This window comes from Aspergillus viridinutans (assembly GCF_018404265.1).
Source record: "Aspergillus viridinutans IFM 47045 DNA, scaffold_4, whole genome shotgun sequence".
Taxonomy (NCBI): domain Eukaryota; kingdom Fungi; phylum Ascomycota; class Eurotiomycetes; order Eurotiales; family Aspergillaceae; genus Aspergillus; species Aspergillus viridinutans.
In genome coordinates this window covers 1,380,074-1,403,644 of record NW_025091220.1, presented here as the reverse complement: position 1 = coordinate 1,403,644, position 23,571 = coordinate 1,380,074, and the positions used below count along the sequence as shown (strand labels likewise).

The window sequence follows — 23,571 nt, the reverse complement described above, 5'->3', positions numbered from 1 at the left end:
TTTGCCGTGCGAAGTTCTCCCGTGCTGATGACTAGAAGGCTACAATATTCTCGCTTGCATCGGCTCACATCACGTATTTGTCATTTCCATCAGTCTATAATTCAATGTACCGCTATTCAAAACAAGGCGAATGAACCGCATCTTCAACCAATACGTGCATCCACGCACTCCGATTACCATTCACGAATACCGCCATCGGGACCGAAGAACTCCTTGCATAGCCAGGGTTCCGACTTCAGAGCGACTTGCCGAACAACCTCCTCGTTGACCTCAATGCCCAGCCCCGGAGCCGTCAAGGCATCAACATAACCATCCTTAACCTCGAAGACACTAGGATCCTTCACGTAGCTTGTGATGTCATACTCGCCCGCCTCCGTGTTGTAGTGGATTCCCAGACTCATCTCCTGGATCACAAAGTTGGGCGTAGCGAGATCAACCTGCATACAGGCCGCCAAAGCAATCGGACCTAGCGGACAATGAGGCGCAATGGCAACATCATACGTCTCCGCCATGGAGGCAATGCGCCGCAGCTCCGAGATCCCACCGCAATGGCTGATATCCGGCTGAAGAATGTCGACGCTCGCGTCCTCGAGGAACCGCTTCACGTCCCAACGGTTGTAGAGCCGCTCGCCTAGCGCGATGGGGCACGAGACCTGATCCGCGAGCTGCTTGATGCCCTCCGGGTGCTCGGAGAGGAGAGGTTCCTCGAGGAACAGCGGCCGGTGAGGTTCGAGGGCTTTGGCGAGCTGTTTCGCCATGGGCTTGTGCAGTCGGCCGTGGAAGTCGAGGGCGGCGTCGAGGCCGAGGGCCTTGACGGCCTTGAGGCGCTCGACGCATGAGTCGAGCACACTGGGCGAATCCAGCCAGTTGATGTCTTCTGTAGCGTTCATCTTGATCGCTTTGAACCCCTGCGCTAGCCGTGCTTTGCCCGCGGCTTCGACCTCGCCTGGACGGTCTCCGCCGATCCAGGCGTAGACGGAGAGCTTGTTCCTGACTTTGCCTCCAAGGAGCTGATGGACAGGGACGCCTAGCCGGCGGCCCTTGAGATCCCAGAGCGCAATGTCAATGCCGGAGATGGCGGACATGAAGACCGGCCCTCCGCGGTAGAATCCGAGTCGCCAGGCCATTTGCCAGATGTGTTCGATATCACTGCAGCCAGCAAAATCAACCGGTCAGTAGATGGGGCTATGACGGACAGTAATTTGAGCACATACTCTGCTTCGTAGCCCTGGAATCTTTTGCACAATGCATTAAGCGTCCCTTCCACGGCTTCGGTATGGCCTTCAAGCGTACTCTCACCCCAGCCATATTGGCCCTCTTCGTCAACAATCTTGACGAACAGCCATCTGGGAAGGACACGGAAATATTCAATGCTCTTAATCTTGACCATGGTGTCGACTTCGGCAGGGAATTGCGGGGAGAGTTTGGGATAAGGAGCTTCTCGTCTCGATGATCAGACGAAGATGCGGCCTTGCTGGAAGACAAAATAAAAGCGGACAGAAGTAGATGCAAATGACCGATCACCTGTAGCGAGAAAAATCAATAATGTAAAAGAGCCTCATATGACCATTACCCCCCATTCCCCTCTGGACGTGGGGGTGGGGATCAAGCATGTCGGAGTTCCTCCGCTCTTGGATACCGATTGCCGACCGTGGGATGATTATATAGGAGCCCTTGGCAGCTGTTTCAGAAGTCAACCCATTCTGAAGTCAGGATGGAGCGATTTGTGGGTAAACCTGTTGTAAGGAACCGAAATCCATGGAGCGAAGTGTCCCTGGATGCAGGAGTAACCGTTGGAAATATTACCCATCTCGCATGGCATCCCTTGAACTTTCCAATGAATAAGGCCACTTGACGCGAGTATACCACTCTCCAAGGAAAGAAAATATGTTGTGCAGAGAGGCTGATTATCAATAATATTAATATGCTTGGTAGTCCTGGACACTGTGGTTCAGTTCATGCCAGCAGATTAAATCCCCATATTAGCGATCAGACAGTCACCAAGCAAGCACTCGGGACAGCATACAAAGGCCACGATTTAGACATGCAGAGGAGATTCAAGTGTTAGAGCATGATAATTGTGCCTCGAAGGAGACCCAGTAGCTATAAGTAGAGTTGAATCGTCGTAGAATAATCTCTGGAATCGATAATTTCTATGGGCCACTACTTTGTTACCTACAAACCGGCAGCAACGTCAACAACCAAATTACTGGCATCAATTATCCAATCAGCCATTCCTGGCATATTTCGTCATTTCCAGTTTGGATCATCTGAAGTCTTTCACCTCCAAGAGTACCCGACAGCTGATCGCTACTGGGAGTCATGATGGAAACCGTCGGCTGAGGGGAAATCCGAAATGGGAAAACGAGGCAAAATACGGAGATTTCCTGGTCGCCTTCACATCAGTTCCATTCATTCGTTCCTCTATCTCTCGATCCCCTCGTCATCCAGCGTCCATTTATTCATCGCGATCTATCACTATCTCAAAGCGCCTCATCCTCACTCTAAACTCCCAGTCATTCCAACCGTAAAGAGAGGCTCGCATGCCTCGTCCACCTCATCGTCCTTCCAATCGTCCTCATCGTCTTCTGCCTCTCCGTCCCAGTCTCCGTGCGCGATCGATAGGTCAACGGCGGGCTTGTCAACCTCCGCAGGGCTGATCTAGAAGGACCATGCCCCCAGAAAATACTCCCTCGGTAAGTGCCTGCGTTTGTCCGTAACTCTATCAAGGGTCCATATCCTGTGCCTCGTCTGCCTATGACATCTTGCGCCCGGTCATCAACTCCACTATACTGCACGTGGCACGATTCGATGTCCTGGCCTTCGTTCCTGGGCCGCATTACCTAGTTTGACCTTTTGTGTCTTCGTTTCGTCACCTGTGCTCATCGATTTGCGTTCTCGGACAGCAAGGAAACTCTGCTCGCTCTCCTCCGCCGGTATTCGCATCATCCCTACAACAGTTGAGCGCTGTCTCAACCCCTGTCCCCACTCTCCCAGCGGCCGCCTCGCATGACGCTCATGATGACAACGTGATCTTCCTTCGATCTCGAGTTCGCTCTCCTCACGGCTCTTCCGCCTCAAGTCGACAACGTCGCCGACGGCATCAAATACTTTCCGAGTTTGAGTCTGATCCGATGGAGTTGGACGAGTCGGCTGGAGTGCGTATGTCCGTGGAAATCAGTCGCCATCCCATAGTGCGTCGGCCACGAGAGGAACCGACGAATATGCCGAACTATGAAGGTCGTGTCTCCAACATACGGTCGCTGTACGGCTGGGCCCCAGGCTCCGACGAGGATGACGAGGACGATTTGGTTTACGAACCTCTGCAGGATCCCAACAGTATCTCCTCTTGGTTTGGCAGACTCTCGGATCGCAATGCCACGTCGAGGCGCCACATACGACGTGATGCGACCGGACGGAGCCCCCTTCCACTCCCCGTTGAGCCTTTAGAGAGTAGCAGACACCGGATGGACGACACAACTCTCGCGACGGCCGAAGCTCTGTTGCAGTCGGTCAGACGCCAGCCGCGCCTCTCGAGGACACGGACATTACACAACTATCTTTTGGACCGGGAGCGTACCAGTCAGGATTCAGAAGATGGCAGGGAACGAGCGACTCAGTCACCGACTTCACGCGCATATCGGTTCATACCCAGTAGTCGAGGTGAATCCAACCGGGTCTCAACGCACGGCGATATGCGCGCTCGTGTCAATGCTCATCGGCAGCTGCATATGGATCATCCTCCCAGTCCGCGCTTGAAGGAAATTATCAGATATCTCGACCGTTTGCGCTATTCGACCTCCTTTGAAGAAAGTCTTTCATCGGCTGCCGCAGGTGGATTTGTTCAACTCGATTTCTCCTGGGATGAGGATGATTTCATCTTGGATACTACATTAATTGCACCGCCACCGCCATGTTCCTGGCTACGTCCGGGTATGGTTTTTAAAGGCTCGCAGATGGCAGCATGCACTCCCACCTCGATTTTCGCGCACCGTGGGCCAACCTCCCATCCGGCCACCGAACCGGTGATTGTCAATGGCAGTGATAATGGCCGCATCAGTGTTTACACGACAAGCGGTCGGCGGTACCTGGCTAACAATAATATCCACAACTGTGGAACAGGGAAGGATGAGAATTGGCCGGTCAAAGTCACCATTCACAATATCAACTACCAAGAGATGACGCTTTCAGGTACAATGGAAGCCTACAACATTCCTGATAAGACGTCGCCATCTCATGATGCGCATATCGTCACCTTTCTGGAGGGGGAAATTATAGACTTCAACACTCACACTCTTGAGACGAAAAATTTCAAAGCCGACGCTGAAACTGACAGTACCTACTGGCGCGAGCTGCAACCGTTTAAGAACTTGACGGACGACGAGATGACAAGGAACCTTGTGAGTCGAAAATGGATTACCGAAGAGCTATCCAAACGGTGGATCTTGATGCGATGGAAAGGTGTGTATTGATCTTTCACCACCTCTCCAATCTGTTCGTGGTTTGTGCTAATGACAGTACAGAACGCTGTTTCATAACTCCCACCGACGCACGCCAGGGCCTCACAATCTCAGGATTCTACTATATCTCTCTTCGTCGAGATACCGGGCACATTGAAGGTCTCTACTACGACCCGGGAAGCTCACCGTATCAGCAGCTGTCACTGAAGCCAGAGACGGGGAAGATGATCCGTCCTTCATACAACTTCAGGTAGTTTTGGGTCGGGTGTGCCCCAGAGGCACCTTGCTCCCACCATCCGCTTTTGGCATGCTCTACTTTCTCTTTGGCACTGTCCATTCTCTTGGGCGATTGTATTCTGCTTTCGCATAGCTCTGGAGTTTTCTCTTTGCTCGATCTTCGATTTTGGGGACATACTTAGGGTCCGAGTGCATACCTTTGCCATTTATGAGACTTTCCATTAACTAGTTTGGCTCAGAATGAGTTTGCACGTCTGGTGCCATTATTGACAGTTACTTGATGTATCTGAATGGACATAGAAGCATCACATCTACGATTTTAAGCCTACATCTGATACTCAAGATTGAAGTAGCACTCATTGATCATGAATATTCTTCATTCCATTAGTCCGTTGACCTTAGATAAATGTGAATCCGAAGTGAATGGATCACGTATCGAGGACGGGGAAGAAGAGCCCGAGCCCCAGGCCCATTGGTCAACGTAACCAGGAGCTCCTCTTCCCCTTCAAACCACCCCATTTCCGTGCCCATCACACATCACATCCCATCCGCTAAAGCACATCGCAACGGCAGTGCATTTACTGCTCAGTCTGGAAGTAGTTGAGGAGGACGGAGCGCTCCTGGGACTCCTCACCCCAGTCCTTGACGACAACGCAAGAGCAGTTGACGACCTTGCGAGCGTTACCCTCACGGTCAAGCTGGCCTAGTCACACAAACAACCATTAGCCCCCAGCCCCAACTTCCGCATGTTCACCACAAAAAGGGGGAAATGGAACAGGTGTATACATACAGAGACCGACCCACTCGCCAAGCATCTTTCCATCGGGAACCTTGATGAGGGGGATCTTGTGCTCGGAGCACAGAGCAATGACGAGCTTCTTGTAGGCCTCCTCCTCGCAGCCCTCGTTGAGGACACACATGTGGGCCTGGCGGCGGTCGAGGGCCTTGGCGGCCTCGCGGAGACCACGGGCAAGACCGTCGTGGATCAGAGCAATGCGGAGGACACCCTTCAGAGCATCGAGGACGGACATCTGGCCGCCAGCGCCGGCATCAGCGGAAACCTCGACCTCATCGGCGGCGGCAACGGGGGGGTTGGACATGGTCTCTTCTCCGTCCGACTGTTAAAAACGCAACGTTCATGGTTAGCTTCTGTCTTCTTGGTGGGTATGATGCGCTATGCGCAGGACTCGAATAGCGAAGGACATCATCAGAGCGGAGATTCGCATTGCTGCGTTGCGCTTGATTGCAGCGTGGCCGATAGAGCATTATGATATACTCGTCGGTGCTGGCCAAGTTTCCCCTCGTTCGGTATGGCTTCACTTCCGTGTCTGAACTGCAGGAAGCGTCACATTTGGTTCAGCTGATACGTACCATTTTGACTGGTGGTGTTTCTGACGTTTGATATCAAATGTCGGATTATCCTCAAAGAGTTCGTGGAGATGATCTGTTGGGCTGTTGTTTGAGTGTGTGCGGGCGGTAAAATTTTGGTGACCTTTCGCCTATTTTCCGGATTGTGCCCTACCGCCTAGCGCTTATACCATTTCTGCAGTCACGTGGCTCATATTCACGGATTTGTGCAGTTAATCCATGAGTAAGCAAACCCAACTTAGTGAAGACTACTCCAGTTTTATAGGGAATAGGGAAATGTAGGCCTAGTTGAGCGATAAATCCGCTTCATTGACTCTATCCAAGGGTCCGTTATCCGAACAAACCAGACATCACACATCACATCTCACATCACGTCAATAGGAAGAGGTATCATAGTCATACAACCGAGGAAACAAGCCATCTGTACATTCAAGGCTATGCTCGATGATCGCCGCGACAAGAGAAAAGAAAAGCACTAGGCACTAAACGTATGTACTTGGCCGTGAATGGCCATATCCGTTAGTAAGCCCGGGTATCCCAGCAGGAAAGCCATGAATATTATCAAGATGGGCATATTCGGGCCCGTGCCCGTTGGGCTGCGCTGATTCAAGGAGAGGTGCTGTTGTAGAAGGCTCCTGATCAATGTGCATCCTGAGGAATTGAATGTCAAGACCATGAAGATGCGGAACATGCGGGACGAGGTCCATGAAGTCCGAAAGCTGATTACCATGAATGTCAGTGGATGAACTGATTTTGCATGATGAAAGTCGCTCGCAAGTGGAAATGACTTACTCTAACCCAAAATACATGTTCCATGTCAAAGTATTTTGGCCGTGTTTCGCAATCCTTCTGCATGATCTGCCCAAATGAGGAGCTCATGAAGTCCATATCATCTCCCTGAACCAGCATCCGACGGGTGACGCGCCACAGATTCTCCCGCTGAGTGGGAGTAGCGTTACGCTTCTCCCAACTTGTGTACTGGGACAGCTGGAGATCGTTGGTCGCTAATAAAGGTGCCACCAGGTAGTTTGGAACCCATCTCTCGTCCGCGACGCCGGTATCACATGAAGGATCCAGTTGCTTTGTGAATGCAGTAACAACAGGCATGAACCTCTTCAGCCAGGCATGACTCCGCGCTCGTGGGTCATTGGAGCCGACGAGGTGGGCAGCAACTCGAAGCCGACTAGGAAGTGCAGCCCGGCGCCGCTGCTCCTGCTCTTCCTGCTCCCTCCGCAATTTCGCGAGGCGCAGTCTTTCTTGTTCTAGTCTCTTCTGAAGCTCATCCTCGGCTTGCTTGATCCGCCTCTGCTCGGCCTCTTTCCGTTTGCGCTCTTCTTCCTCGGCCTTTTCTCGCGCAAGACGGGCAGCTCGTTCTTCCTCTTCCTTTGCCAAGCGAGCCTTTTCCGCTTCAGCTGCGAGACGCTCTTCTTCCGCGATACGCTCCTTTTCGGCCCGTTTCGCCTCTTCTCGGCGCCGTTCTTCAGACTCGGACCTCTTAGCCACACTCTTCGCATCTTCCATGGGGATGTCAGCCAGGTGGCCTCCATCCTGCCTTTCTCGCTCTTTCTTCACCGCTCTCGAGTCGGTCGCCATGTGCGGTGTACTATCAACTTGCTGATCACGCTCGCGTTCCAACAATTGATCTTCGGTTTTCTTCGGGCGAACATGCGTTCTAGACTCCTCCGCTATTCCGATGCTGTGACTTTTCTTCAATCCACCATTGGTCATGCTTGGCGTCCTGTCTTCGGATAGAACACGTCGTTTCTTTTTCTGGCCTTCGCGCGAGTGATGGTCGGAATCTGGACCACGAGAACGAGGGCGTTCGGGGCTTGCGCTACTGCGTCCGCGTTTCAAGGCCAGAGGGCCATTCGGAACCGTCGTAGCTTCGGTAGAAGGATCCACCCGGGATTTGACAGAGTCCTCACGGCCGGACAGGGAATCTGAAGATGGTATGCTGGGTCTTCTGCGATCGCGATCCTGTGGAGGGCGCCCTGCAATCAAACGCCTTCTCCTGGGAGCTTCCTCATCTTTGGCGAGTGTTGCTAATGATTTGGACTGAGCAGACTCCAACCGAAACCCATCGGCTTCCGCCGGATTGTCACTACCCTTGTGGGCTACCCTGGGGCGATTGGTACTGGATCCTGATCTCTCCTTTAAGTGAGCTACACCATCTCGTTTCTTTTCCTTCGATGTAACGGCATCTTTGGAAGAGAGCTCTCGGTGGTGGGCGGCGCTCGGACTTGCTACGGCCTTCCTGGAAGAAACCACGGGGGATGGGGAATGTCTGCGACCCGGCCGCTTGTTTTCCTTCTCTCTGTCGCGCGGTCGTTTAGGTGAAGAAGCCTCCTGCTTGCGCAGACGCTTGGCTCTAATGTAATTATCATAGGCCTCTCTCAGCAAGTCATATTCCTCCTCCCAGTTGTCAGCTCTCCGTTCTCGGGATAACTCAAAGTAGGTGCGATCACGGTAAAGCCGGCGCGTCGGATTGAATTTTGGCTGATCCAGCAGCAAGCGTATGACAGCAAGATTACCTCGGCCGATCGCTGCGAGCATGGGTGTATTGTAGCCAGGTTTCTGGTTTCCTCCTTGAAGTGGCTCAGGATCGGGATCTGCGTCACCCATCCCAAGCAACAGAGACAGTACCTCATCATGACCGCCCTTGGCTGCAGCTATCATCGACTCAGAGTCGGCTTTTTGCCCAACGTTGAGAATGTTGGCAACTCCCGCAATATCACCTTTCGCAGCAAATGCTTGCAAGTTCTCGGGTGTAGCTTTGGTCCAGAGTAGGTCGTTTCGCGTAGCTTCACTTCGCACGGTCTTTCGCCTCGTAGTGGCCCCGAATAGAGGGGGGCTACGGGGTCCATTCACCGGGGGGGACTCGCGCGGGCTTGCAGCAGCAACTCTTTTAGAGCTTATTTCCTTATTTCCGGAACCAGCACGCTCTTCGGAACGACGACCCGGCCGGGGATTGGCTTTAGCCTCTGCAATTACACGGCGGATTTCCGCATAGTCTTCCGAGTCCGACGGGACCAAATCATACGGCTCATCACCTTCCGCGTTGACCGTGCGAGGATTTGCGCCCGCATCCAGTAAGAGTTTGACGACTTCCAAGTGGCCATTTTCGACGGCATCAATCAAAGGAGTATCTTTGTCAATATTTTTCGTGTCAATGTCACAGCCAGCTTCAAGAAGGAATTTCACAATCGGCGCACACCCTTCGAGGGCAGCAATTTGGAGGGGCGTATTTCCCGCATTGTCGGCCACATTCAGATCTTCTGGGCGCTCTGCATGCCTCGCCATTGCTGCCTCCAGTTCTTGAGCTGCACAGGCACGTGCTAGGCGTGTTCGACCATTCTGGTCGCGCTGTTTCTTGTGGCCCGTTGGCCGAGCAGGAGATGCTGAAGCGCCGTCGACACCGGCTAGTCTTCGCAGTTGAGAGCTGGGTAGAGGAGAGCCACTGGCTGAAGACGAAACTGACAGCCTGTCCTCGGAGCTTTGCCGTTGAAATCCAGTAATGAGCGGAGTAGTAGTCTTCCTTTTCTTTTGCAAGTCACTGCCCCCAAGCTGTGGACCGGAAGCTGTTCGCTTGTGAGCCGACCGAATAGGCGAGACAGAGCGATCGATCGACTCTGGTGGAGGTAGACTGATGCCGTTGATGTCCCTTCGCTCTTTGTCGCGGGAGGCCGTCGAGTGACGACTAGATTGAGCCCTGTCCCTCTCACTGTCGACACTTTCGCTATGGCTACGCTTTCGTGAGACCTGGACGTTCTGGCCACCGGGGACAGTCTCCGTGCTATGTGAAGACAGAGAGGAATCAAGGTTATTTAGGGCGGGCTGTAGTTCCTCCGGCTTCTCGATTTTCACGCGTGATGGGGAAACGGCTGTTCGAGAATGAAGTTCCGGGGAGATCCCACGGTCGCGTTCTGCGATGGAGCCATCGATCGATCGCTTTCTTTTTCTAATGCGTGAGTCATCAGGTAGGGAGCCGTCCTCCACTGCGTCACCGTTGTCAACTTGAACATCGTGTCGCCTTTGCTCATGTTGAATATACTTCCGTCTCTTTTCTGGCGACAGAGACTCGCGGCCCGATTGGATGATAGTTTCTGCTTCCGAGTCAGCCTTGGGGCTCGGCGGGCCATCCCCATCTCCTGAAGCAGGATCAACCTCCTTGACGCGAGTATCCTCTCCTCTGCGATGGGGGGACGGAGAGACCCTCTTGGAGGACAGCGAACCAGAAGCAGGCCGGGGGTTCACCGTGACAGCACTAGTATTTTGTCCGGCATGCAGGGCAGCTGGCAGGGAGGACACTGCATCAACATCACTCATAGCGGTAGTAATCGATTGCTGGGTGTTTCGATCGTCATTTTCGGAGGCCGTGGCGGACAGAGAGCACTCGTAGTCGAAACCACCAGCAGTCGCGCGTGGAAGCTGGTGCTCGACCACGCCTAGCAAAGCGAAGATCCCTATGTTTTGTAATTTTTCACGCGGCCGTTCGATCACCGAACTGGACTGGAAGATACGAATGCGAAGAATTTCTTCAGACCCTGGGGAGGAGAGTTGCTGTTGAACCAGTAGTGACGCGGTAGCTAAAGGGGAGGGGAGTATGGCGCTTTCGGGGTTATGTCAAGCTTTCTGAGATGAAGAAGTGAAGAGAAAATAGTTAAATGTAGATAAAGAAGAGAAGAGGTGAAGAGACAGATGAGAATGGCAGACGTGTCAGTGAGACGAGGACGAGAATTGAAGATTGGAGGGTAGAGAGGAGGGATTAGTGGAGATTAAAGGAAGAGAGGGAAGCAGAGGGAGAGAAAGGGAACAAAAGAAGTCGAGGCAGCGATTCTCTGGGTTAGTGAGTTTTAGCGGGAAACGAGGACAAGAGAACTGGGAGTAGGTAAGTACAGAAGTCTCAAAATCGCGGGACTCCAGCCTAGTCAGATTATTGATAATGGTGACTAGTCTACTCCGCTCTAGATACCTATGGTGGTAGTACCTAGTAGATAAACTAACTGATACCTATGTATCTAGTGGCAGATAATTTGGGTACAGTGGATGGGTAAAGGACTGTACAGTAGTAGGTAGCATCTTGGGGGTTAAGATGGGTCCTCAGAGATTATTTGGCCACCAGCTGGTTTGGGTTGGGGAGTGGTCACGGGATATTTTGCCTTGGTACCTATCGTATGATGTTGGTAAAAAATACCCAAATTACAGCTGGAGCCATTTTGCAATGCAATCACCTTATCGAATTCACCCTTCTTTGATAATTACTTGACAGAAGCTGGTGGTACCGAATAATGAGTCAAGTTGATCATAATCCAGGGTGCTATCTATTTTTATTATTGAATGTTGTATGCATGAGACTCGTCCATCTGTAACAGCCTTCTCCGTACCTCCCGAAAGTAGGTGCTAGCTGGATATTCTTGAAACAGCAGTACTCCGCAGCGTACGTTGCCAAGGCAGGAGATCAACTTGCTTGGACAATAATACGGAGTACCTATCATCCACGGAATCACAGTTATCTGCCGGAACAGCGGGGTACTCGAATCGAAACTGTCCTCATACGTCAGACTCCGAGTACCTATGTTCATATCTTTGTCTCTTGTGGAAAGAGCTGCTATCTAGATACTTCAGCATGGAGTGTCTCATAAAACATGGATCCAAACCGATCGTGAGTAAGAGACTGCCAGGCAGTCATCTTTCGAGCTGCGGAGTACGTAAATTAGGCCCTGCATCACGCCAATGACTGACGAGATGGCAACTGAACCCTTACCGTTTCCGGCTTAGTAGTATCAGGATTAACTCAACGAGTCTGATTATGCCCACTAAAAGACAAGTGATCTGCTCCTGCGTAGCCAATCACTAGACAGCATAGTTCAGCTTATCGCCCCACCTTGCCCCTTCCGCTAGCCGTTACTATTGGTTTGCAAAGTTGCAACTTGCTGCAAATGGCGAGAGGCGAAGAGGGAGGCAAAGTCTGACGAAAGGTGTCTTGATTCTCAAACTCTGAAAGATGAAGGTGTCATTCTCTCGTCGTCGATAGATAGATGCTGGCATGTTCTGTTCTTACGATAAGATTGAGGTAAAGGATTTGTCCAGACTCTCAAGTAGGCCACCGTAGAAACTCTTCAAGTCTCTGCCAATGTATGACCTAGCTCTCATAGCAGGCGGAGCTCTGAGGCAATCCAAACCCAGGTTCAATCTGCCTGTGTAGCTGCGCTCTGTGTGGGGTTTCAAATCTCATGGCAATTGGTGACAGTGACACGGAATCATGGCAACCATCATCACAGGGATTTTACAACATTCTCCGAACTAATTGAAAGCAGCCGTCCCTGGATTTCCGCCTTACCCCTTCTTCCGCCTTTCCAGGCTGTCTGCAGCTTCCAACGTCGGCACCGGCTAGGTCTGGTCAATCGTACCAAGATGGAGCTTATCAGGAAGCTTGTGGATACGACGTTTTCCGTCATGCACATGGACGTTGTCGACGCTCTTCGAGCCTTCTTTATCTTTGCAGCCTGCACGGTACGAATATCTCAAGTGTGAGGGGACGATGGTTACTTTGGCAGTGATGCATCAGTCTAGGCGAGACTCTTCGATGATGGACTAAACCAAAGCCATAACTACCAGATACTGTCGATCAGCGTGCCAGACACACTTCGCGCCCGTTTCGTGACTTATGGTGCTCGTGCAACTTCAACAACGGTCAGGTCGAGACCCCTTGCGTGTGCCGATGCCCCGGACACATCTCGCGTATACCTCGCACTCGATTACTTTGCCTCTCTGAGAGTCCCTCACAGCTACTTCACGCACTTTTATGTTGCCTCCGTGCTTTCTTCGCTCTTTTGGGCGTTCCAGTTGCTATTCAGAGGTTCTGCGTTTCAGGCCATCGCGACAAGGATAGGCCCGGAACACTTGCAGAAGTCGATGTCCATACATCAAGTCTTACTATGCTGGGCATTAATGTTAGGGCAAGGAATTCGGCGACTGCATGAGAGTCGCATCTTTTCCAAGCCATCTTCATCCAGGATGTGGTTTGTCCATTGGCTTCTCGGACTCGTCTTTTACCTCGCTGCAACGGTCGCCGTCTGGATTGAGGGAACAGGTATGCGTCTGGGAACTAGATCCAAGAGATTACGCTCTAACAATCTCCACCCTCGCAGGAACTCTCACGACCTACAAGTTGACCCTCGACGACTTTCAAGTAACCATCGCTCCTACCCTTCGCACGTTCCTCTGCCTTCCATTATTTTTGATCGCCTCGGGTATTCAGCACGATTGTCACCACTACCTCTTCTCGCTTAAGAAGTATACCCTCCCGACCCATCCTATGTTTCGGAGAATCGTATGTCCCCATTACACGGCCGAGTGCGTGATATACCTGTCCTTGGCTCTGTTGGCTGCACCGGATGGCGAGATGGTGAACAAGACACTTTTGTCATGTTTCACGTTTGTAACGGTGAATCTGGGTGTAACCGCCGCAATCAGTAAGCGATGGTATGAGCAGAAGCTCGGACCGGACGCTGTCAAGGAAAGATGGAACATGATTCCTGGACTCTTCTAAGCAAATATAGCTTATTCGCTCGAGTTGACACCCGGGTCAGAGAACGCTAGAGTCCCTGCCTGCAAAGTCATCGTCCGCCTAGGAATTTCATCGTATTTCCCAACTTTGACACCTTGAGCACGTCCCGATACGTCAGACTGATCCGGGTCTGCCTCTCATACCAACCACACTGATAACGATCCGGTTCACGCAGCAGATTCCAATTGCAGATGGTGTCAGCACTTAGGTTATCGTCCTTGCGGGTCTCTGCAATGCCGTGCAAGAAATCTGTGTAGATACTTCGCCTCGTAACCAGAAGACTGCGCCTCTCCTGCAAGATTCGATACTGGGGCTGCCGAGCCCCACCCACCACATTGTGGTTTCCATCGTTGCTCAAACCGGGCTTTGGATACAGATCTAGTACAATCGGTGCTCCCAGGCTCACGGTCGCAACCAGGGGATAGTACGCGGCTCCATCTTCATGCGGCATGATTCCTTGGCCGGGACAATATTCGTTCACCAGGACATGGTTTGGAGCGCCGTGAGGGGCGCCTGCGAAAATGCCAAGTGAGTTCAAGCGAGGGTTGATGATAGGTGAGACGAGCCATGAGGGCAACTGCGATGCGATTAGAGTATTCGATGTGGTCAGGGCAGAGGGCCATGTTTGGAGACGTCTGTGAGAGAGCTGAGTCCACCTGGGGAGAGGGGCAGTGGTTATCTTCGAGCGTTAGCGCTGTCTCATACAGAATATGGGTGTGCAGTTGGTAAGCATGAGCCATTGATGGATCATCACTATCTCTTTGCCAGCGCTACATAGGCCAGAGCGACACTACGGTAGCTACCCACTTGTGACAAGTAAAACATACCTTCTGCAGCAGCAACTCCTCCTCTTCCTCGGTGATAAAGTCTGCAATGTAGAATGCGTCATCAGGCAACGACTTGATGCGGGCTGCTTCCAGATTGGATTCCATTGCAGCCTCTCAACCCATTAATGCCTAAAGATTAACACCAGCATCAGTCTCATTGGATCCATCATCACCCTCAGTGACGAGTCATAACCACAACAGAAGCTCTGATCAATGATACTGTAGAGCCATACAAACCAGCTCTGAAAATAGAAAGAGTAGAGCTCATCAGCATACCTCGGTCTTTTAAATCAAATAGTGCAAGCGAGAAACAGAGAATCCAATGTCGTCATTCAACGGTTCGCCGTAGAGCTGTCAGCCTGTCTGCCTCAGGCTGCTAGCCGGTCCCCACCAAACCCCACCCTGCAACTCTGGCAATGCCATCAGTCTTGATCTGAGAATCAAGCCGGATTCTCGGCGCAAACCCTAAAGATACTTTTAGCTACAGCTTCTAGCTAAGTTCAAACTCCAAAGGTCTCCTGTTCCTGCTATATTTATCCCCCGGCTCGGACATAAACTTCTCTGGCGCATCGACGTCCCATCAGCGGAGGTCTGAAGCATCGACATCAAGCATGGCCCCCAAGAACAACGCCAAAGGAGGCGACAAGAAAGGCAAGGGGAAAGATGCATCCGATGGGGACAAGGGGAAGGGAGGAGGAAAGGGGTTGAAGCCCGCTACGTCGATTAATGTCAGACATATTCTTGTACGTAAAATCTTTCTCTGGAGTATTGCTTCACACAATTGCAATTCGCTACAGCCCTGCTTCAGCCGGGAGTATATCCCATGTATAGTTGCCAGCTACTTATAGACTAATGATCGCAAACGTAGTGCGAGAAATTCTCGAAGAAAGAAGAAGCGCTTGAGAAATTGCGCAACGGTGCCAAATTCGACGATGTCGCGAGGGAGTACTCGGAGGATAAGGCTCGGCAAGGTGCGTTTCCCGTTTTGTTCATTTTTCTCGTTCGGACGAGGATAAAAGAAGCGAAAGCTGGCTTGGTGCTTACGACTGTAGGCGGCTCTCTTGGGTGGAAAGTCCGTGGCAGTCTCAACGGGGACTTCGAGAAGGCTGCGTATGAGCTGGAGCCCAGTACGACTGCGAACCCCAAATACGCGGAGGTGAAGACCGGGTTTGGGTACCATATCATCATGGTTGAAGGGAGGAAGTAGCCTCGTCTCCTATGGCTAATTTACCTTTAGCGGTTGAGCGATTTCATATCAATACCTCGAGATGTCTCATCAAGGTTGGAATGCAGAATCTCCTGCACAGCAGTAATAAAATCATATCTCTATGATGGAATGAAGATCTACTATGTGTGTATATATGTACAATAAACGTCGAACAGATCAAACGGTCTACTCCTTCTTTCCAGCTAATGCCTTCGCCCGTTCTTTGGCTTGCTTCTCCCGCTTCTGCACGGCGGCTTCAGCTCCAATGCCGCCGAATACAAGGCCGATGCCGAGCCACTGGCCTGCGGACAACGAGTGTCCAAACCAGAATACGCTCAACAGCATGGTGAGCATCTTGCGCGTGACGGTCACAGTCACCAGAAGCAAAGACGAGAAGCGAGAAAGCGTATAGAAAATAAAAAGCTGGCCGATGGCTCCGCAGGCGGCAAAGCCGAGCACGTTCTTCATTACCTCTGGGTGTCGAGAGAGGAAGGAAATGGCAGATGCAAGCTCGGTCTCGGTAGAAGGTGGAATGGGGATGGGAAGGAGAGCGTGCAAGACGCCGGTAGAGGACAGATGGGGCATGACAAGCAAGTATGTGGTGGTCAGGGCCGTCGAAAGGACGTTCTGCGCTACCATCATCTGCGGTCCGGTGAAGCGCGTGTAAATTTGCGGTGAGCTAAAGACATGGTCTTGGGTTGTGTTCGTGAGGCCGTCCAGAAGGAGGTTGATGGAAAGCAGGAAGATTCCATACAGAGATGAGCCGGACTGGTTCTTCGCTGCCGACGCGGCGACCTTCTTGCTGGTTCCAGGGTGGTGGAGGGTGAAAGTTGCGACTCCAAGGGTAACCAGCAAGACAACGCCGTACTTATACAAAGGATATCTCTTGCGGAAGATAGTCAAATGGAGGAACATCACAGGCAGAAGCTTGCATGATTTGGCGAGAATAAAGGTCAAATAGTCGATATGCGCAAGACTGGCATATCCAAAGGGCGACGCCAGCGACGAGGAGATGCTGACCAGGAGCAAAGGAAAAAGAATCTTGCGAGTCGGGAAAATGGACGGGACCTTCTTGCCCGCCGGAGTAGAGAAATAGAGGTAGAGAAAACCGGTGATCGCAGCAAAGGTGGATTGTATGGTGTTGAGAACGATCGAGAAAATGAAGCGCTCCGTCGGCGGGTTTGGTTCTTCAGCAGTTGGAGGACGGACTGGGAAGTTGACCGTGGTAATCGCCTCCTGAAGGACGCCCCATGACAAACTTCAAAAGAATTAGACACTGTATATAGAGAGGCTAATCATGCGCTGGAGACAAATCACTTACAATGACGCATAAATGCCCAGAACACAAATCGCAAGTTGCATCAATGCCGGAGTCTCCAGGGGAGCTTCAGGCGCTTGCCCTTTTGTCGAGGCAGATCCATTCAGGGTGACAGGCTTCGGAGCGCTGCCATTCTGTTGCGTAGACATTGACTCGGACTCTTCGGGCACAAGGTGCATCAATTCGGAAGAAGTGGCCCGTTGTAAAGGCACTGCCTGTTTTTGGCGTGCCATGAACGCAATTTGGATAAGTGTACCTCTCGTACAGAATGATGGAATGGGATGATGAATGAAAGACAATGAATCATGCGACAGATAGGTCAAGACCAGTAACACCTCCGCCTGGAATAAGACAAGAAGGCATAAAAGGGGTTGATGGACCAAAAAAGAAAAAAGGAATATCACAGGAAAGATCACACTCTCATTTCGAAACACAGGCCGTTGATGCCATGTGTTCTGTTCTTCTTTTGCCAAAAACGCGCTGCGCGGAATTTCGGCGCGATCGCCCTAAATTTTTCCCTCTCCGCCTGCAAGACTCCATTACTATTCTCCAGCCTGCAGGTAAAGCGATAATACTGACCACTTTTTACATCGAGTATCATTGAGGTATGACCATATTGTATCTAAGAGGATAGATACGGTGTTGAGAGTAAGCAGTGACCAACAGTTGTCCTCCACCATATGGATTACAGTGGCAATCGAAACCTTCGAAACCTCCAGAGACTGATAAGAGTCGTTATCTAGAATTTAAAACCGCCAGTCTCTGCTACAACACCCACACAAGAAAGCTTCCAGCAATTCACTATGCCAACTGTACTCACATCAACAACCCAGGCTCCAAAGCCCTCGGCCCTCACCACCCTCTTGACGTCCACCTCCGCCTCCTCGAACCCTCACTCCGCAACCGCGGTCCAAGTCCTCCACAACCTTCAACATCAGCATCTTTGGACCTCTCTCCAAATCCATGACTTGCAGGCACCAAATTTGTCCGTCTCATCGTCGTCGACCTCAACATCTACAGACCAGCTTCCCAGCCCACCCTCCTTTCTGATCTCCGGCATCCCGCCCCACAGAATCTACACGCATCCAGATGAGCAGCTGTTCATGCTTGAGAGGGGTCTTCGCGAAGACGACATCGAGCTGGAACGTATGTTTGTTGTTCCCACCGCTCACGGACAATCATGGAGTCTGCGCAAAATGGCTGCCGTGTTCGATGCGCTTCCCGAGGACGAGGAAGAGTCGCATGCTCAGTCATTAGATGATGCCAAAGAATCTGGTAATAATGCTGAGAAGGCGGCGAAGCTGACAGAGTACTATGAGTACAGGCGAAAGGCTCGGATCACGAAAGAGTGGGGTGGGAAGAGACTTCTCTTGGCCATGGTCGATCGAAGCATGGGTGGTGATGGTACCGTGGTGTACTATGTCGTCCAGGAGGGTGCTGTGAAGCCGAGACAGAATTAAAGGAGGTTATGACGACCGTACAACTCCGTCAAGAAGGCACAGGTATATGGGATCTGGCTGGTACCGACCATATGCATGGCTACGCTTGAAATTTGTCCTGCAAGCCAGCATCACACTGACAACCCATTCGAATTCGCTTGAAGCTCGAAGCATCAGAGCAATATACTAGCAGAGAGCTGGACTGCGAACATATACCAGAAATCGCCCACTCGATCAAGTCAATAAGACAAAGATAACCGCCAACATCCGGTCAATTGTAATGGGGTATCGTTCAAGACGTATCGATCCGTCCGGAGTAAACAAAACGAACAAGCAACCCCTATGTACTAAATACCATATACAACACCGCTCGTCTCAAGCTGCTCCTGTTCCATCTTGCAACTGGTACAGTATTTATCGTACCACTGCTGAACGTCACCCGCGAGATCGGCAAAAACAGTTTGACTTGCTTGGTCAACCTGCATATTGACTCCGTCATCCTCCTTATTCTTTCCGAGAAGTTTTTCGACTTGGTGACAGCGTCTCAATTCCTGCCGGAGCCATCGCTCCCACTCGCCTTGGATGACCTCTCTTTCAATGCTGTTTACTACCCGGAGCGCCACTAACAAGTTGTGTCTATACATAGCGAGTCGCTCGCGGGTTTGATGGATCCGTCTGGCTGCACTCCGTGTCACTGAGTCTCGAGGGCCTGAAGCGCCAAAGGAAAGGACTGTTCCCTGGTCGCTCACTGTCTGCTGGTAGAACGTAGAGAAGCATCTACTCATGTTGTTGCTAGATTGGCCGACAGTGGCATTAGCAATCACCTCGTCGATATCCCTCATATAGATGGCTTTGCTCATCACATGATTGGGACCGACCCCAAGGCGAGCCATGAAATTTCCCACGTTCCTCTCATGCCACCAGTCATAAGTGTACCGAGAAGTGAAGAGTCCGTTCATTAAAGCGCTCGAGATGAGCAGGGCTAGAATGACCATGTTTGCATTCGTGGTTTTCCAGGTCCAGCGAAGGAAGGCAAAAGTCCACATGATTATGGACGAAACGGCGCTCTCCAGGAAGGAAAGAAGCGTCTCGAATAACAGTTGAGTTAAGGTCCTCTGACGCCGAGGCTTCCGAGGTTCAAGTCTCAGAACTGATTCGCTGGACGAAAACCGAGATGTATGTTGTTGGCATCCGATGTGACCGAAAATGGTGATGGCTTTTTTTGTTCGGCTATGGATGCCCAATTTTCGCACCTGGTCGCTGACAAGATCAACGAGGTCCAGAGCGTCTTGCTCTAAGTCACCTGTTGCTTGCTTCTCGATGATTCCTGGAAATAACTTAGTGATTGTGCAGGACAATAGTCTCGCGAGTGCTAATAAACCACTTACTCTGGAGACCATGAGGAGACCCAAGCCACTCCACTTTCGTGTATACAGCAAGCTTGCTTTTCCCCTTCGCGACGAATGTAATCACAACCTTGCTCACCAACCTGAACGAGCGCTTAAAAGGAAGGTGCCACGGAGTCCGCTTGTCAGTCACTACGTAGCACAAGTGATCATTGAGAACATCAATGATTTGGTAATCGGAAATCGTCTTGTCCTGAGTGCGCCCTACATGAAGGGGATCGTCAGCCACTTTGCTAGACGATGATGAGTAGAGGTACGTACCAAGCAAGTCAGTTGTCTCGATATGATATTCAAAGTCACGTCGCAAATGGCGAGATTCGTTTCTGATCCAGGGCCCCTGTTTGATATCTTTCATATCGGTCAGCCAAAGGTCATCCCAGTCATTTGCGGGGACGAACCTCGCGATCTTCTTTCGTGCAAAAGGAGTTGCCAGACAGCACTCTTGTCACCGAAAAGGATATGGAATATCGCCTTCGGACTAATATCGAATATCTTCTCTGCAGCGAGGTGGAGGTTGCCTTGGGGAACATATTGAACAGGTTGTGTTGGCAAGCGGAACTTTGGCGCATTTTTGCCATGTTTGCCATACTTTGAATGCGGATCCAAGTCATAATCGATGTAAATCGGTCGGCGGATATCCTTTTGCCGTCCGGCAGCAATGTTGTCCTCTTCGATACCGTTCTTGTCGTCCGAAACGGCCGCATCTTCCCAGCTGTTCATGCTAGGGCTACGGTTCCTCGTGTCGGTCTCCATCCTGATCAGAGCCTTGAAAATTGCTTCCAACCCCATGGGCTCCACCGCGGTTGAATCTTGAATCAAGAAATTCAGGCGTCTTTGAAGAAGTCTTAGAGGCTCAAGGAAAGTTTTCACCGTGATTCGTCCAGGAGTATCCTCACCAAGAGGCGGGACAGTATGCAGAAATAAGAAATCGCAATCTCTGCCAGGTGCAGCAGTCACTTCCTTGATGCTTTCCAGCGGGACATCTGTTGTTAAAACTAATCCAAAATAATGACTGTAAAAATATATGCTGCGAGTCGTAACGTATGCTCTTCCAGGAAATTCCTGCTGATCGTTGGGATTCCATGTGGCTCGGAAGACCATGACCAAAGGCTCCTCTCTTTTGACGTCGGGAAAGAGCAGGCGAAATTGAGCATCCTGAGGTCGAAGTTGCTCGGGGTAGTAACTGGGATACTCATGCGAAATACCCAGAATTGCCCTCTGCACCTTGGACGCATCGCCGTCAAGACTAACAGTTTGCCTATGGCGAGGCCCAGGCATCTGCTGCTTGGATGCTGAGGTGCCGTTGGTCAAATCTACGTCAGATGATGGCGATTGCTTTGACGAATTACTTGCCGGAGTTGATGGTTGTTGTCCGACAAAAGTTTGCTCGCCGGCACCTGCAAGCTGAGCATCGCGTTCGCGTTCGAGTCGGTTCATGAAGCCCCAGTTGGAACTACCCCACAGGTTGGCCATCATACCGCTAGGCATCCCACCTGTCTTGTCGGCTTGCCCCAACCCAATACCTCGTTCATTGCTGACGATTACAGCCGCCTTACTCATACTGGTAGGGGCGGGTGGATTCGCCAAGGTGGAAGGCGCGAGTGTCGTAGGGGGAAGGCTCCGGTTCGTCAAACTGCGACTTCTGTTCCCTTCAGCATCGGTCCCGCCCATGGATAGACCGTTGCTGTGCCCTAACGCGTTATGGCTGGCGGAGATCAGGCCTGCGATACCACCACCTGCACCGGGGAGAGATATAGATGGTGGGACAGCATTATTGTTGGACTTGCGGTGAAGATCCAATTTCTGGATGAGTCTGGAAGTATGTTCTCGCGCAGAACTCTCGGGATCCAACCCAGTCATGCGCCGAGGGCTGCCGAGATCGCTGCTGTTTCGGAAGGCCGATGGGTCCCGCTCTGGAACAGACAACCCTCCGCTACGATCGGATGGTCCATGCTCATCATTTGCGTGCGGCGTGAGCGAGTCGGCCGGATCAGCAGCAAATTCAGGTGCTGGAGGCTGAGAGATTGCAAAGGCTGGATCTTGCACAGTAACCTTTCCGGAAACCGAGATGTCGGTGCTTGTGGGGTTTTCCAGTGCTTTTCGTTTAGCTGCCTCAAAAGCAGCGATCCATTCCGTGAGCTCTTTCTGAGTCTCAGCCTGCAATACTATGGTGTTGCTCTTGGTCTTCACTTCGAAGCAGAATCTTCGTTCCTCCTGGAAAGCAGGCCGTACACTGCACAATAGCACGCCTATACGCTCACTCTCTTCAACTCCGCCAGTTCGAGAACCTTGCACGAGGCAGCCAAAGATACCGTTCTTCAAAAAGGCCCAACGTCTCACCCAAACAGTACGTGTTGGTTTGCCTGACAATGTTCGCAGATAAACCCAGCCTTGCTTCTCGGGCCGTGCTTCCTTGGGCATGTTCAGGTCCGACAGAGGGCGAGACCCTAGATACGGAACGGTGGATACTGAATAGTCTTCCAGCTCTCGAGACGGCCTGGCAGCCAGCTCTGCAGCGTCTTCAATATGCTTTCTGGCGGAAAGGAGCTCACGCTTTGAGAACTTCTCGCTGCCCTCCATTTCATGGATCCAACCTTTTATGCGATCCATCTCTTGGCCCCATTTGGCAAACGATGCACCATTGTCATTATGGAGGGCCTTAAATTCCCTCCACTGGTCGGAGGAAACTCGGACCAACAGTCGATCGAGCGAGTTTCGTATTTGTGGTGCTTGCACTGAAAAATCCATTGATGCTTTCAGGTAGGCTTTGCGGGCTTCGTGAAGCTGGAAAGCATCTTCTCTCAGGGATGAAGGTTCTTTTGATTTGGACTGTGAAGCATATCTAGATAGAAGGTAATCGTGCTGCTTTTGCGCTTGTTCGAGGGTGCGACGAGTCTCCTGTAGCGGGGTAAGATGACGCTCCTCTCATGCTTTCGAAAGGGGCCGGGGACACTCGGTTTACCTTAAAACTCCGTAAATCATCGTGGATGAAGACTCTTATAGGCTCTGATATAAGCGATTCCATTTTCTTCGCAGTGGCCATTAACCCATTCCACAGATCTTTCGAGCTCTCACCACACGTGCTCATTGCCTGTAAGGTATAATCATGGTCGAGGACAGCTTCGGAGACGATGGGAGGGTTCGAAGAATACGCCAGAAAGGTGTTCATCACATTTTCCATGGTCGCAAGCTCCGTGACGAGCTTGGAAGCAGCCTTTGCATAGCCATCCAGCCATCTTTCGAGGTATTCGATTTGCTCGGAGAAATGAAGTGTGGTGGCCCGGAAAGTCGGGGAGTCGAGAGCAGCCTCTTTCAATCCAACGGGCCTGTATCGACGCAATCAGGTTAGCATCAGGATGAGGAATCTCTCGTCCGCACTTACACCACACTTATAAGCTTCCCAACTCGGGACAATGCGTTCTGCGGCTGAGTCGACATCTAGCGAATATCCCCGGCCATACATTCGATACAGATAGGGGTAATGGTGTGATAGATCGAAAAGTGCGACCCCAAATAGTGAAAACAACGACTTAGGGGGGCCTTCATACGGGGTAGATATACACGTGAGCAAAAGTAACAGTCATGTCGAGAGGAGAGCTTTTGGAACTCTTCTCTTCAAGCCATCCGGGGTCAACAGCCCCATCCATGATCTAATTGGCTACGTCAGTGCTCCGTTGTTGTGGCCTGCGTTCTGAGGCAGCGCAGGGCGGATCGCAGGCGGTCAGCACCGGATGAATAT

At 51.5% G+C, this 23,571-nt stretch overlaps 10 protein-coding genes across 10 annotated transcripts; 4 read left to right on the top strand and 6 right to left on the bottom strand.

Moving 5' to 3' along the window:
* Positions 1 to 173: 173 nt before the first annotated feature.
* Aspvir_006480 (uncharacterized protein) lies at positions 174 to 1,390 on the bottom strand (the record flags this gene model as incomplete). Its single annotated transcript, XM_043269678.1, has 2 exons — positions 174 to 1,149; positions 1,215 to 1,390. 2 exons carry the CDS (start codon positions 1,388 to 1,390, stop codon positions 174 to 176), a joined length of 1,152 nt encoding a protein of 383 aa, XP_043125613.1.
* Positions 1,391 to 2,672: 1,282 nt separating this feature from the next.
* Aspvir_006479 (GID4/VID24 family protein) lies at positions 2,673 to 4,714 on the top strand (the record flags this gene model as incomplete). The annotated part of the gene is made up of 3 exons (XM_043269677.1): positions 2,673 to 2,696; positions 2,907 to 4,461; positions 4,524 to 4,714. 3 exons carry the CDS (start codon positions 2,673 to 2,675, stop codon positions 4,712 to 4,714), a joined length of 1,770 nt encoding a protein of 589 aa, XP_043125612.1.
* A 561-nt stretch (positions 4,715 to 5,275) lies between these two features.
* On the bottom strand, positions 5,276 to 5,797 carry Aspvir_006478 (40S ribosomal protein eS12; the record flags this gene model as incomplete). Its single annotated transcript, XM_043269676.1, has 2 exons — positions 5,276 to 5,400; positions 5,488 to 5,797. The coding sequence occupies 2 exons, from the start codon at positions 5,795 to 5,797 to the stop codon at positions 5,276 to 5,278; spliced, it is 435 nt and encodes a 144-aa protein (XP_043125611.1).
* Positions 5,798 to 6,547: 750 nt separating this feature from the next.
* Positions 6,548 to 10,391, bottom strand: Aspvir_006477 (putative histone deacetylase complex subunit (Hos4); the record flags this gene model as incomplete). The annotated part of the gene is made up of 2 exons (XM_043269675.1): positions 6,548 to 6,784; positions 6,858 to 10,391. The coding sequence occupies 2 exons, from the start codon at positions 10,389 to 10,391 to the stop codon at positions 6,548 to 6,550; spliced, it is 3,771 nt and encodes a 1,256-aa protein (XP_043125610.1).
* Positions 10,392 to 12,479: 2,088 nt separating this feature from the next.
* Aspvir_006476 (putative 3-oxo-5-alpha-steroid 4-dehydrogenase) lies at positions 12,480 to 13,617 on the top strand (the record flags this gene model as incomplete). Its single annotated transcript, XM_043269674.1, has 3 exons — positions 12,480 to 12,578; positions 12,684 to 13,158; positions 13,217 to 13,617. 3 exons carry the CDS (start codon positions 12,480 to 12,482, stop codon positions 13,615 to 13,617), a joined length of 975 nt encoding a protein of 324 aa, XP_043125609.1.
* A 67-nt stretch (positions 13,618 to 13,684) lies between these two features.
* On the bottom strand, positions 13,685 to 14,567 carry Aspvir_006475 (uncharacterized protein; the record flags this gene model as incomplete). Its single annotated transcript, XM_043269673.1, has 2 exons — positions 13,685 to 14,314; positions 14,463 to 14,567. 2 exons carry the CDS (start codon positions 14,565 to 14,567, stop codon positions 13,685 to 13,687), a joined length of 735 nt encoding a protein of 244 aa, XP_043125608.1.
* Positions 14,568 to 15,073: 506 nt separating this feature from the next.
* Aspvir_006474 (peptidylprolyl isomerase) lies at positions 15,074 to 15,669 on the top strand (the record flags this gene model as incomplete). The annotated part of the gene is made up of 3 exons (XM_043269672.1): positions 15,074 to 15,205; positions 15,331 to 15,433; positions 15,515 to 15,669. The coding sequence occupies 3 exons, from the start codon at positions 15,074 to 15,076 to the stop codon at positions 15,667 to 15,669; spliced, it is 390 nt and encodes a 129-aa protein (XP_043125607.1).
* Positions 15,670 to 15,855: 186 nt separating this feature from the next.
* Positions 15,856 to 17,220, bottom strand: Aspvir_006473 (UDP-galactose transporter HUT1; the record flags this gene model as incomplete). The annotated part of the gene is made up of 2 exons (XM_043269671.1): positions 15,856 to 16,927; positions 16,991 to 17,220. The coding sequence occupies 2 exons, from the start codon at positions 17,218 to 17,220 to the stop codon at positions 15,856 to 15,858; spliced, it is 1,302 nt and encodes a 433-aa protein (XP_043125606.1).
* A 570-nt stretch (positions 17,221 to 17,790) lies between these two features.
* Positions 17,791 to 18,447, top strand: Aspvir_006472 (uncharacterized protein; the record flags this gene model as incomplete). Its single annotated transcript, XM_043269670.1, has 1 exon — positions 17,791 to 18,447. One exon carries the CDS (start codon positions 17,791 to 17,793, stop codon positions 18,445 to 18,447), a length of 657 nt encoding a protein of 218 aa, XP_043125605.1.
* A 326-nt stretch (positions 18,448 to 18,773) lies between these two features.
* Aspvir_006471 (putative transcription factor SipA3) lies at positions 18,774 to 23,479 on the bottom strand (the record flags this gene model as incomplete). Its single annotated transcript, XM_043269669.1, has 7 exons — positions 18,774 to 19,753; positions 19,815 to 20,036; positions 20,094 to 20,180; positions 20,231 to 22,730; positions 22,795 to 23,158; positions 23,215 to 23,258; positions 23,381 to 23,479. The coding sequence occupies 7 exons, from the start codon at positions 23,477 to 23,479 to the stop codon at positions 18,774 to 18,776; spliced, it is 4,296 nt and encodes a 1,431-aa protein (XP_043125604.1).
* Positions 23,480 to 23,571: the final 92 nt, after the last annotated feature.